Genomic DNA, 13554 nt, shown 5'->3' on the forward strand with positions numbered 1-13554 from the left:
CGTCCTGATAAGAAAAATGTAGCCTACTGCACTAGAAATATTCGTGTTGCATAAGCTTAATAACAACAATCGCCTCACTACAAACTTGGAAATTATGTCTGTCATAGGGTCACTGGGCGATGGTACGTTTTTGGGGGGTGGAAGTCGTCTAATCCTAAACAATGCCATTTTAATTTCGAATACTGTGAAAAATGAAAAGTTAATGAACAAAAATAGTTTTAGGCTAAATGTTTTAAAGAGTGATGCAAATGGCCTAAATTGGGAAATCTGAATAATGTACGTCCGTAGCATATGTGGTCTTCAATTGGACCTAAATAGGCTACATTACCATCACTGAATATATAAGTAGCGATATGAGTAAATATTTGTTTTGCCCAGTACACATCTCCATCGTCACATCGTCCATCTCACTACCAAACGCTAGGGGTCAGCAGTAATCATTTCACAGTGGATGCCATACCATTGGATCATTACCATCGAAGAAGAAAATGGGAAGTGACGACAGAGGCGCCAAAAATCAAAATTATTTCTTCCAGCGGATCATCGGCTGCAGGTAATGAATTGTTGTTGTTGTGGAAGCGGTCAGTGATAAATTAATTATTGTCAATTAGATTTTAGGTCTTTGGACAATGGCAAATTGTGCTGAGACTGATGGTAAGCTAAAACGTTGGTGGCAAAGAATTTCAAATGTTTTGATTGAATGCTAATCATTAGCTGGCGCAAGCTAGCATAACCGACACAAATTCTTGTTGCTCTGCGAAGTTGTTACGATACTGTTGTTCCTGTTACTGTCAACATGACACGTGCAATATAGATAACGTTACATCTACCTTCAACGGTACAGTTAAAAGATAGCTCTGTCTCCTTTCTGTGCAGAGTCGTTTTATGAATGATTTTAGGCATTTGTTTACTTGGCACGAACAATGCAAATGACTTAACGTTAGCCAAGTTACAACAAGGATGAATGCTGTGCAGTATATTTGGTACCCCATTCCCTATAGTCTCAATCAGACAAATGATCGACAGAATTAGTTTTCTTTCTCTGCATGTTGGTAACGTTAACGTTCAGTTTACCCTCAGCTCCGTGGAGTGTGCTTACTGTCACTAAACGTAGAGTGGGTGTGTGGTCATATACTAGGATGTAGAGAGCTACCCGACACATTCTTTCATACAAGCTTACGTCACAGACCACTTGGAGGTGCAAACTGAAACAATGTCGGACTTTTGGTTGATTTGATCATCAGTTAACTTCGAAACAGGGACTTTACTTTGGATATACAATAGCAATACATCATAGGAGTGATTAACGTCAAAACTCTAGACTGGAGTAACTCAACATCTGACACCTCCAATATATTTAGTTCTAAAGACGTCAAATAGCCCATTATAGTCCCCAAATTGATAGCCAAGGAGCCAGAAGTGAACACACATGGATAGCTATAAAACTGGGCTTTCATTATACAACTAAACACAACAAAATACTTTTAGAACCCTTGAGGCAGCTCCTTATTTGACCTCAATGGCGATGCAGCGTTTGTTTGCACCAGAGAATGTCTTCAAAACAGCATGGCGTACGTTGTTACCGCCTCAAAACGCCCACAAACTCCCGTATGTTTGTGTAAAAGAATAGGTTCATCAAATTAATAGATAAAAAAAAGGTCATAAACTAAAGTGTAGAGTACTCGAGAATACCAGGGGTTAACAGTGCACAAAAATCAGGTTCGGTCCGTTTCGGTTTATTTTCGGTATGGTAAGCCTGTAGGTACTGCAAGCCTAAAATTCACTGACAATATTGCTGATGCACAACGGGAATAGAATTTTGAAAAGGTTTCAAATGTTTTTTGACATTAATTGACTAACCTGACATAGGGTCCTTCACTTGATGTTTGTGTGGCAACTCGCTGTTGAAGCATACTGTTCAAGACCTCTTGGTACACATCTGTATCGAACCTAATGCCCTGTACCTAAGCGATTCAGTACGAATATGTGTACCTTTACACCCCTAGAGAATACTTGTTTGTCTTCTTTGCCTTTTTCTTTGCCTTCAGTACCTTCTTCGTTTGTCTTTGCCTATCATCTTTCATCTAAACACTATACTTTTAACCAAGCTATTACTAACTTATAATCCTACTCATCCTACTCTTCTCTGAACTGATGTGGCCTTCTTTTAAATGCGTTTCCTCACAGAGGCAATGTGTGACAGCGCAAACACGTTCCCGGTTTACAAGGCGGACGCACTAGTCCAGTTCTTTCGTGCAGAGGTACTTATTGGTCAAGAGGCCAAACATTTTGCTAAAAGTGATATCACACCAACACCCAAGGTAAGTAAAATGTTCAAACCTTCAAATACGTCTCATGGCAACAATTTGTCTCCTTTAACCAGCTTAGACTTCCCAACCTTTTTTGATGTTTGCCATCTCATTTGCATTTTTTGCTTCTCTAATTGGACTGTGATGATTTCCCCTTGTGGCTTTATTTATGATTTCTTTTGGTCAGGTAAGTAGTATAATTGTGATTATGGGTTAAACTGTCTTTGCAGCCAGATGTCATACAGCGGCTATACATGAGGGTGCTGCAACTGGTATTTCGCATCAAGCCGGAATCCCTATATCTGGTGAGTGTCTTTTAGTGGACTATGCCCGCATGACTATTTGCCTAAATGAGTTAATATAATGCCTAAATGAGTAAATAATAATGTCAAAGTTCTTGATTAAATGATTAGTGTGGATGCAAAAGAGTGAGGTGTGACACTGTCATCTTTTTGTGTTTCTTTCAAACAGGCACCTTTGTCTGAAAACATCCAGCATCCTTCACTATATGAAGGGGCTGCCCCAATCATGAATCTCTTCTTGCGCATGTGAGATATTTCTCTGATTATGTGCCTTTGTGTGTAAACACTAGGCAACACAACTGTTAATTTAGACATTCTGTTCTTTTTCTAAATTAAATTTATTTAGTTTTGGGTGACTGTTTTCATCCAGTGTTTAGCTTTATAATTTCTTTTGTCATATTGGTGCATCATTTCTCTAGTGTGTAAAAAGTTGTTTCTTTGTGTTTCAGGCGCCAGTTCTTGCCAATGTGCCATGTGTATGATTTCTCACTCAGTGACCTGCTTACTCCCAGTAAGTCGTTTAATTGTTTCACATATATCTTTATCTGTGTCGACCATTTGCATTTATTCATTTAGCAAACATTGTTGTCCAAAGTCACTTATGTCAACTATATTACAAGGGATTACATTGTCCACGGAGCAACTTGGGGTAAGGAGCTTTACACAAAAGCACGGCGGTGGAAGCTGGGACAACTTTTAGGCTACTGCACGCTATCCCAGCTCCTTAACCACTACACTACCACCACCCCAATGAATTGGTTATTTTCATTAATTACCCTGTGATTAATGTATTTCACATGTTTGCATTGCAGGGGCCAAGCAGACCATCACTGTTATGAGTGGCATCATGAATTTCCTCCACTTCCGGAAACAGAGGATGGAAGTGACTGCAGCACACCAGCAGAGCTTTGTAAGTCCTTTCTCAGTGCTTCAGTCTGCTGCACAGTGCTGCTTTATTAGGGAGCAATATATATATATATATATTGACTGACATACAGCTGACAGATGACTAAATCATCTGATCTCCATGTTTTGTCACTGTTTTAGCGGGAGAACATGGATAGGCAGAAAGCCTGCACACAGGGGATCAAGGATGCAGAGAGAAGAATAAAGGAATTGACGTAATTTTTTATTAATTAATATATTTATTTGTTTACCTATTTATCTGTTTATTTGTTTTGTTTGTTTATTATATTGTGCTATTGACAAAAAAATACCTAAATATTACTGGAGACAGCAACTATATCTATAAATAGTCACATTATATGAACATCATTATTACTGATTAGTTCATTAATTTAATGTCTTAGTACTAGCACTGTTCCTTGTATTTATTGTTGTGCACAATTAGAAATGGTGTTCTTTTTTTTATATTTTGCTGTTGTGCACAATTAGAAATGGTGTTCTTTTTTTTTTTTATATTTTGCTGTTGTGCACAATTAGAAATGGTGTTCTTTTTTAATATTTTGCTTCTCTTGACAAAGGACCATCCCTCCTGAACAGCAGGCCGAAGCTAAAGAACTGGACAAAGCTCTAGCTGAGCTACATGAGAACACAGCACAGGCGTATCAGGAAGTGGTGAGTAGGGAACTTGTATGTATGCATGCACGCATGTGTGCCATTTTTAGGTTCTATATGTAGTCTGTTCACACACCGTGCCACCATTGTCCTGCACCCTCAGACCCTGGCATAACTCTGCCAAACTGCACATGTAATACTGGCTGGAGAGTTCTCATCTACACCTCAATGTGTCAGAGACTGTCTGTATGTATTTTCCAAAAAGGGCAAACACCAATACAGACCCCAGCACTCTGGTGTGGGAGGTTAAGCTTGAGGTTGTGCAAGAATTTAAATACGGAGTGACCTTTGACTCACATCTCAGCTTCAAGCAGCAGGCAAAAAACAAAAACAAGGAACAGAAAGTTTAACCTGTCCAATTTTTTAGACATAGAAGAAACAAATTAACATTTAAAGCAGCTAGATTATATTTTATTGCAATGATCATGTCACTTATGATCTATTGCATAATGAGCTGAGTGTCGGTTTGTAAGACAAGCCAAGTTTTAGATAGAAAGCTCAAAAGATTCCACCACTGTCAGATTTTGAAAGAACTGTCAGATTTAAAACTTTTCATTGTCTGGCCCAGTGTTTCTCAAATTGTGGTCCGGGGACCACTGGTGGTCTGCAAGCTATCCCAAGTGGTCTGCGAGCAGACGTGGTGAAATATAATATAGATCAGTTGTTTGCAATATTGAACCCACTTGTATGTAAATCCAAACAGTTCTGAAACACTGTTTATTTAAGCTACGCCAGTAAATCATATGAATCCCCTGACAGCTGACACAATAAGCACGGTTGAAAGACAAGCAAGGTTGTTTAGTGAATAGGCCTATTGTGTAATATATACTTGTGCTGTCCCTTTTTTTAAATAACTAAATTACAAAAATTACAAATTTATATGTGTGGCTTGGTAAGTACTCACTCACACACATCGTACGTTCTGTTGAAAGACCAGTTGTAAATGCCTAACATCTTTCCTCTCTCTCCCCACACAAACAGAATAACCTAAAAGCTGAAGTCAGCGATGGAAAGAATGAAAATAATGAGCGGATGCAGAAACTGGTTTGTCTTTAAATACATACTGTACATACCTCTTGACGTATCAGCTGACCCTAGGTCATATCAAATGTGGATGTGGACCAGGGGCCTCTTTACAGAACAATATCCTAACCGCTTGTCTTATCTTAACTAAAGTTTCAGAATAGTTAGGGAACATGTTTCTGTAATAACAAAAAAAAAAAATCCTAAATGCTATCCTAGACTATGATGAGATGTGAATTCAGAGTTAGGACATTTCTGTAATGAGACCCCAGGTCTTTTCTCAGTTCTATCTGTACATGAGCCAGTTATCTCAATCTTAGTCCTGTACTTCACTCTACTGCACACCAATAAAAAAGGCATTGTGGTGTTGCTGTTCTCACTTGTGCCATTTTGTCATCTGTGGACAGAGTCAACTGAAGACCGATGTCAGTGCCCTCAAAGAGGCCATCAGCAAGCTCAAGTCCCAGATTGTGGAGTCGCCTGAGGACCTCAAGAACGAGATGATGAAGATGAAGGAAAACATCAAAACCATCAAAAATTCTAAAGTACGTAACTGGGACTTTTGGTGATCAGTGAACCCATTTACTCCTCAAATATCTGCTAAAAACGCCTATAGAATCCTATGGCATTCTAAACTAAATAACCTTATTTCCTGAGGGTTTTCTGAAAACATACTAAAAATTGTCAACGTCTACCAAAATTTAATATCTAGGCCTCTAGCACCTAGAAACATGAAATAAAAAGCATGCTACGCAGCATCCAGCGGGAGATTCAATGTTGCGCTATGCAGCATCAGGCGGGAGATAGAATGTTGCGTCATGCAGCATCCAGCGCGAACGGGTTAATTTGTTGTGTAAAGTGTTTGTGAGTCAAAATGTGCATATACTGTATTTACCGTATGACTGAGATTTTTTACTGTATGCACTGTTGAAATTTTCTTCAAAATATCTTTGATCTTGATGTTAGTGATTTTTAGAATGCAATTTCTCACATAAAAATTTACTGACAACTTCAAAATGTTCAGGAACTTGGTCATGTGACTTTCTTTTGCCTATTGAATATATACCGTCAGTGAAATAATGTTTCCATTACATTATTGTGTGTGTGTGTGTGTGTGTGTGTGTGTGTGTGTGTGTGTGTGTGTGTGTGTGTGTGTGTGTGTAGGAGCTGGCAGATGAGAAGCTGGTGGAGTGGCAGATCAGTGTGCAGGCGGTGGAACAGAGCAAAGTGGAGATCCAGCTGCTGTACAAACTGCTGCAGGACCTCCAGACCAGCATGACCAAGGCGCACCACCAGCAAGAGGAGGTGAGGGGGAGACCGTCTGTCTGTGGTGAATGCAGGGAGGCCTGACGTATCAACGGGGTGAATGAGTGCATACATGCACTGTGTGTACAATATAATTGCATGCTGCTAGTGTGAATAACTGATTTTGTGACTAATGCTCTCCTTACACTGAAAGACTTTGCAAAGATTAGGAAAATAATTTTGAAAGACTACAGCCTCATGCCCCTCACATCTAAAGACAAGTCATAGAGTTTTTTAGTCACAGACTGATTTTGCAACGACTAGGGATCTTGCAGGGTCACTGATTACAAGACTGCAACTAGATTCCTTTAAATTATTTCCCATCGTGCACTAGATATCAACAGGAACTCAAACGATAGCCTACTCATATCAAAGTTGTGTTTCAGCAGCACTGTTTCATGTGACATCCCTAACAGTTGTTCTGTTCTGTGGAATAGCCAACTAATAATATATAAGAAACTAAATAACAAATAATCATATAGGCTACAGCTGTCGCCTACTTTTCCCCTTCCTGTTTGGTGTTGGAGAGAGTTCACTATTGTTTTTTTATATTGTTCTTGTCACCATTTTCATGAGCCACAACTAAAAGACTTGCGATAATATCTAATGTTTGATATTGTCATAACGGCAAAACTAGCAAAAGACTGACTTCAACTGACTTAAAACCGTTAAGATTGGCACCTTACACTAAATGATCTAGTTGAAGGGAGCGCACCGCGGCTCCAGTACAACTTCCATGATTTCTGTCTGTTTAGTTGCCGACTGAAATCGCACGAAAATCGTACACAACTTGTCAACCAAATTGACTTCAAGCTGCTTTAGTGCATTGGCTTGAATCCTTTGTTGACAAGGTCGACTACCTTGTCGGAAGGTCGGCTACCTGTATTTGCCAGGGCAAACAAGAGGACATGAGACTGTGGTGCAGCAGGCTGCGTTGCCCATGGTGCCTTTGGGATCTATAATATATATTTTAGTGTGTGTGTGTGTGTGTGTGTGTGTGCGTACGTGTACAGATCCAACAGTTGGCTTCTGAGTACGAGCAGCATCTGAAAGAACTGAAGGCCGTGGGCGTGGAGGAGGCCCAGCTGAAGAGGGCGCACGCCATGAAACAAGACAAGGAGTCTAAGCAGCAAATCCGCCGGCAGAAAAAGAAAGAGATGAAGGACCACCACCTGCGCAACATCATGGGGTAAGTACTGTTGTCCTGGAAACACATACTCCATCAGCGGAGCAGAAACAACCCAGGGGCAGCAGGTATTCTTTTCCTGCACTTAGGAGGCAACTGAACAGCAAGAAGGCAGAGCCTCAAAATACAATGACTTCTGGTCCACACAGATAGGCCAGTCATACAACACAAAGTGTGTGTGTGTTCCTGCCCGCTCCCTCTGTGCTGCAGGGAGTATGACCGGGTCCATCAGAAGCGAGAGGAGGTGGTGGAGGAGATCCAGGAGCTGAGAAGAGAGACCCAGAAGCTCAAGGCCAATATGCAGAACATGAAGGACACCTGCAACAAGGAGATCCAGAAGGCACAGGTACCACGCACTACCTCCACATCTCCACTAGGTATGCAGTGTCTATTATGAGATGCCACCAAGACCCATTGACTGCTGCCAGATATAAAGATATAAATCTTTATATCTTTATATAAAGACATAAATCTTTATATCTTTATAGATAAAAGATATAAATAAAATAAAAAAAACTGATGTGATTTCGACAGTACCCTGTTAACATAATAGATTAATAAGGTTCTGACTCATGAAATTATGTTTATTATAAATGAAATTAATTATGAAATTATAAAAAAATGAAATTATGATGAGATTCAAGAAAAAAATATTTTAGTTTAATTGTTTGGAAAAGACCTAGATATGGATACGAGTGGTTTGTTTTGCAGCAAGTTGAAATGTCTCTGTCTCTCCCCTCTTTTTTTTTTTTTTTTTTTTTTCTCTTTCTCTTTAAGACCCTCTACGACCATCTGTTAAGCAACCTGGATCAGTTCCACAAGCGCATTGAAAATCACATCGTCGAAGGCAGCGCAGATATTCACAAAATAAAGTCAAATTTCTAGCTGTATTTTTCTGTTACCCTTCCTTACCGTCTTGTTATATATTCTGTCCTGTTTGTTATGTTTATGTAAGTTATCATTGATAAATGTTGTTATTAAAGACATTGAAACTGTCCTCATGATTTTGTTGCTTATTTCATAAGTTTACGTTAATACTTATGGAAGCACTGGCATATTCAATTACAAGATATTACACAGGTCTCTGGAAAACCTTGCTGATATCTAGACTTCAAGTAGCCTACTGAAGATATTTATTGTTTTTACCAATCAGTTGACGTTTAATGCTTGTTTTGATTTTGGTGTGAAACACCTGTGGTGTAACTGATTTGAGTTTTCAGAATTATACTTTAGTTCTTTTGCAAAAAAATATTTTCAAGATGCAAGTGGCTTTAAAATACTATTAGTTAAATGCGCTCAACTTGAGAGTGGATACCTGCTGATGGTGCTTGCAGAGCGGTAGACTCAAGCTTTCATTTTCGATTCTTCAAAGTCATAGCGTTTACAAACAGGTCACATGTTCACTGAATAGGTCACCATTTAGCCTACCCACAGAAGTGGTTGTCTTATTAGCCACCACTCTTTCTTTGCAATCTTTCTGTTGTTTTACAGTCAGAAACATTACAGGTTTTGGATAACTATTGAGTCGACACATGGATGAGGTGGATGAAGTACCGGTAAGTTGTGGATGGCAGAAACACGAGAAATGTCATGTAGCGATAGCGATTTCTAGAGTGAGACACGTATGCTATTTCGAAAACGCTTCATTTAGCTTAGAGAGTTATAACTAGCAGTTATGAATAAAGGTTTTGAATGTAACGCGTGTCCTCGTTCTTTAGTAACTATTATGTTTTTTTTTTTTTTCAGGATCTGTATTTGTCAGAGGATGAACTGGGAGCCGCTTCACCAACTGCGCCTCCTGACATTGGTTCGCTATATGTTAAACTCCACTGGCCTGAGGTGGACCTACCAAAAAGGTGGGCGCCTATGCTTCAGAAAGCTCTTCAGTCGTGGTTTAATACAGCACTAGTAGATGAAATGCACATCAGCTGCAATATTCATAGACTAGAGCCTTTGGAAACCCCAGGTTGTGCAATGGCAAAGATAACACCCTTCTCAGGTAAGGATGGACAGGTTTTTTCTTGTAACCTAGATAGCGTAGCCTATATTTTAATTAACTGTCAGGCCTAACACTTAAAGCCGACAGAATTATTAAATGCGATAGTAAAGTAATCAAAGACAACTAAGTATTTTTTTCATTAACTTAAAGTTAATTTGCAACTTTGTCTTAACAAGTTCCTCACATGTGCGCAGCTCTTGATGTTCTACTGAGCAAGAAATCATCCAGTCTGACTTTTAAAGACTTGAAACAGACAGCTGTTGTGCACTTTTACAGTAGTGTTCAGATGATCAACGCAGCTAAAATTTCTACACAAAACAACCCCACATATTCCTCTGGTGAGGGGTCCCTTTTTCAGGTGATGAAATATAGCAAACAATATGTTGGTTTTCATCCATGACATAATTACTCTACTTCAATTGAACTTCATCTGTTTTTTTCACTCTCTTATCTAGATCCCAATTAAGGTGAACGCAGTGGTGGATGTGCAGAAATGTAGCTCCCAGATACAGGCTGAAATAATGGAGAAGTTTGAAAAGCACAGCTCAGGGACACATTGTCTATCTATGCAGGGGACCCTTGAGGAGGTCAACATGTTCTATGCAGAACTCTGTCAAACAGTCATGCAAAAGGAACAGGGTGAGAATGATGAGTCACTTAGTGCAGCTCCTATTGAGACACAAGCCTCTGAAGAGGAAGGGTCTCAGGAAGTGAGCTGCCGTGTCCCCCTCTCCCTGTACCGGGCGGCCTGTCAAACATATAGAAAGGAGATGGACTTCATAGAGAGAGAAAACAGTGTGAGGATTCAAGCAGAAATTATTCTGAACTTCAGAAACAGAGGAACTGGCAGGGATATGAGATTGCAAGCCTGTAAGGACATGACCAGACTTCTTCAGAACTGTGTGGAGCCTCCTCGCTCTCAATTAGACCTTCCTGTAGGCACAACTATGACCAATTCAGAATTTCTTGTTCCAAAAAAAGATGCAAGCTCTCACTCGAGGGGTCTTGATTGTCCTGATAAAACTGAGCACATTTCTGAGGTAGTATGCAGAGTAAAGGGGCAAACTGAGGGAGATGTAAAGAACCACGAGAGTGGCCAGCCAGTAGGAGTAGACATGTCAACGGGGGTTTTGGAGACAGGAAAAATGAAAGAGTGCACGAGATCAGGAATGCAACAAGGAAAGAAGGCAGACTTGACTGCAGTTGGCAAGCCTGGTGTTGTAGACAAAAGAGCCACCTATCCTACAGGGAGTCTTGGAGATCAACCGAACGGCAACATGTTCATCCGCAAAGAGAACGAGAGTCTGCCAGGCTTTCTAGGTCATGACACCCTTGTGATCGATTATGATATCCCAAGTGCTGCTCAGACTGTAAGTTGACTACTGTATTTCTGTCTTTTTTCTTTATTCAGCCATGTTGGCATTCATTCTGGTATATTAAGACATGCAATGACTTATTGGAAGCGTTTAATCACAGGAATTTCACATTCAGTAAACATGGCTTTTCCACCCTCAATGCCTTTTTGCTTAGAATGATCATCCCAACCCAGGAAAGCCGTTTGATGGTCTCCAAGTGAGTGCTTACCTACCAAACAGCCCTGAGGGACGACAGGTGCTTGAACTCCTGAAAAAGGCCTTTTCACAGAGGCTTGTGTTTACTGTGGGGGTATCCAATAACACTGGAAAAGATGGATGTGTCAACTGGAATGGCATTTCTCACAAGACAAGCAAATATGGAGGACATTTGAGGTAGATGAAACCTAAATGTTCCAAATATGTAACTGATGTTTTAATTGCTTTAAAGGTAACATTGTCTAAACTTTGGCTTGAGCTCCTTTTCTGTATGTTGTGGTTGGATTTCTTACAATTCCTAATTGAGTGATATTCAGTATACATTTCCAAGGACTCCAATCTTCATTCAACAACATTTTGATCATTATGAGGTGGAAATTCAACATATTTTTTCATTTTCTCCACAGTAATGGCTACCCAGACCCAGACTACATAAAGCAGGTTAAGCGGGAGCTGAAAGCAAAGGGAATTGAATGAATGAATGAATGAATAAAGCAGCAGTGGTATGGATGGTGGACTTGTACATAGGCATGTTCATCATGTACATACATCCTGTGAGCCATGCATGACCCTCACTGTTATCTGTATATGAGATAAACTTATATGTCTATTATGTATCAATAAATTATATCAAGATATATAAAATAATGTTTTAATAAATTACAACAATTGTGCCATCAAAGTTTAGTATTGTTCAAGTGAAATTGTAGAGATGGTTGTGAAAGCAGATGTATGTTTATGATAATTAATTGGCCTAACCCAAGGAGAACATTTTTACAATGATTTCCATTATGGATTTCCATTATGGTATGTATAAGTATATATACTTTTTTGATCCCGTCAGGGAAATTTGGTCTCTGCATTTATCCCAATCCGTGAATTAGTGAAACACACTCAGCACACAGTGAACACACAGTGAGGTGAAGCACACACTAATCCCGGCGCAGTGAGCTGCCTGCAACAGCGGCGCTCGGGGAGCAGTGAGGGGTTAGGTGCCTTGCTTAAGGACACTTCAGCCGTGCCTACTGGTCGGGGTTCGAACCGGCAACCAGTTACAAGTCCGAAGCGCTAACTGGTAGGCCACGGCTGCCCCAAGAATTTTTTTCATTAGAATTTTAATTAGAATTTTATTTTTGTTTCTGTGATATTATCTTTGTCCCTGGGGTAATCATTGGTGCAAGTGACTGTTTATGATAGTCAGTGACTGTTAGTCAAGGCAGTCAGTATTCCTTTTTAGTTTCCCCAATAACAAATTTGAGTGCAGGAATAACCAAAGTGTGCTACACTCTAAAATCTTTGGGAATAACTTTCTCCACTTTGGCTGGCGAACCTACAGTCCTCTTGAACAAAATAAAGATAACTGTTTCCTAATGGCAATTGCAACTTCATAAGGAGTGACTGAGGAAGCAACTCAAGATAAAAGTCCTGAACCTATTTTGCTCTGAAACTGAAGTACTTCCTTCCAAGCCAGAAATTCCAGGGGCGAGTTGTTCAAAAGTGATCTGATCAGGTTTCAGCTATTTTGAAAATGGTTGTGCATAGAAGGGAAAGAATTCAGAACAGATCACATAATCCAATCTTGTTTTCAATCTGGATCGATTTTTTAGTATGCTTTGTTAAAAATGTTTTGGAAGGATTGGGATTCATTTGATTTATTTTTTATTTTTGGATTATCCTGATCCCATCAGAAGGATGAACAGGGTGTGTTACAGGCGCAACATGTAATAAAACATTAAAATTGGTCAAATAATATAACATTTTTGTTATGTATTTGCTTTTGATGTTGCAGTAATAAATAGGAAAAGTGTAATTGTATTTATTTATTTTTATTGTCAATTAGATGGTTGATTCTGACTGTTTAAAAAAAGAACTGGCAATGAAAGGGAATATTTGTATTGTTTTATTGTTTTCTTTCTTATTAGATAAAACAGTTAAAGCAACCCCATGCATACATAGCCACTAGTTATGTTTTGATGGAGTCCCATAGAGGCACTGGTAATCTGGATTTAATCCTGAAAATTTGTATCTGGATTAGGGTAATCTAATCCAAAATAGCAATATAAGTAAAGTGGACTACCTGATCTTGGATAAAATGTGAGTTTTCATCAACTGGGCCCTCACATAATTATTCTGCACCTGCATGTCATTTACTGTCACCAGATTGGGAAACACTGCACCAAGGATGTCAATGGGCAGTTAGCAGTACAGTGTTGGCTTATGCCTTTAGTCCTGCACTTCATAACCCACTGTGTGACTGAACACACAGCATATGTTTGTGGTG

At 39.5% G+C, this 13554-nt stretch overlaps 2 protein-coding genes across 4 annotated transcripts; both read left to right on the forward strand.

Moving 5' to 3' along the window:
* Positions 1-79: 79 nt before the first annotated feature.
* nuf2 (UF2 component of NDC80 kinetochore complex) lies at positions 80-8699 on the forward strand. Of its 3 annotated transcripts, XM_048254220.1 has the most exons (15): positions 80-122; positions 425-553; positions 2188-2321; positions 2540-2614; positions 2781-2857; positions 3061-3122; positions 3424-3521; positions 3659-3732; positions 4096-4189; positions 5171-5233; positions 5620-5757; positions 6377-6517; positions 7531-7706; positions 7914-8049; positions 8481-8699. In XM_048254220.1, the coding sequence occupies exons 1-15, from the start codon at positions 95-97 to the stop codon at positions 8586-8588; spliced, it is 1533 nt and encodes a 510-aa protein (XP_048110177.1). In that variant the 5' UTR covers positions 80-94; the 3' UTR covers positions 8589-8699. The 3 variants fall into 3 exon arrangements, with proteins under 3 accessions (XP_048110177.1, XP_048110178.1, XP_048110179.1); XM_048254221.1 differs by lacking the exons at positions 80-122; positions 425-553 and adding an exon at positions 569-654; XM_048254222.1 differs by lacking the exons at positions 80-122; positions 425-553 and adding an exon at positions 761-838.
* A 414-nt stretch (positions 8700-9113) lies between these two features.
* LOC125301674 lies at positions 9114-12145 on the forward strand. Its single transcript, XM_048254347.1, has 6 exons — positions 9114-9259; positions 9450-9702; positions 9897-10060; positions 10158-11072; positions 11233-11450; positions 11681-12145. The coding sequence occupies exons 1-6, from the start codon at positions 9236-9238 to the stop codon at positions 11748-11750; spliced, it is 1644 nt and encodes a 547-aa protein (XP_048110304.1). The 5' UTR covers positions 9114-9235; the 3' UTR covers positions 11751-12145.
* Positions 12146-13554: the final 1409 nt, after the last annotated feature.

Source organism: Alosa alosa, chromosome 10, assembly GCF_017589495.1.
Source record: "Alosa alosa isolate M-15738 ecotype Scorff River chromosome 10, AALO_Geno_1.1, whole genome shotgun sequence".
NCBI classification, from domain to species: domain Eukaryota; kingdom Metazoa; phylum Chordata; class Actinopteri; order Clupeiformes; family Clupeidae; genus Alosa; species Alosa alosa.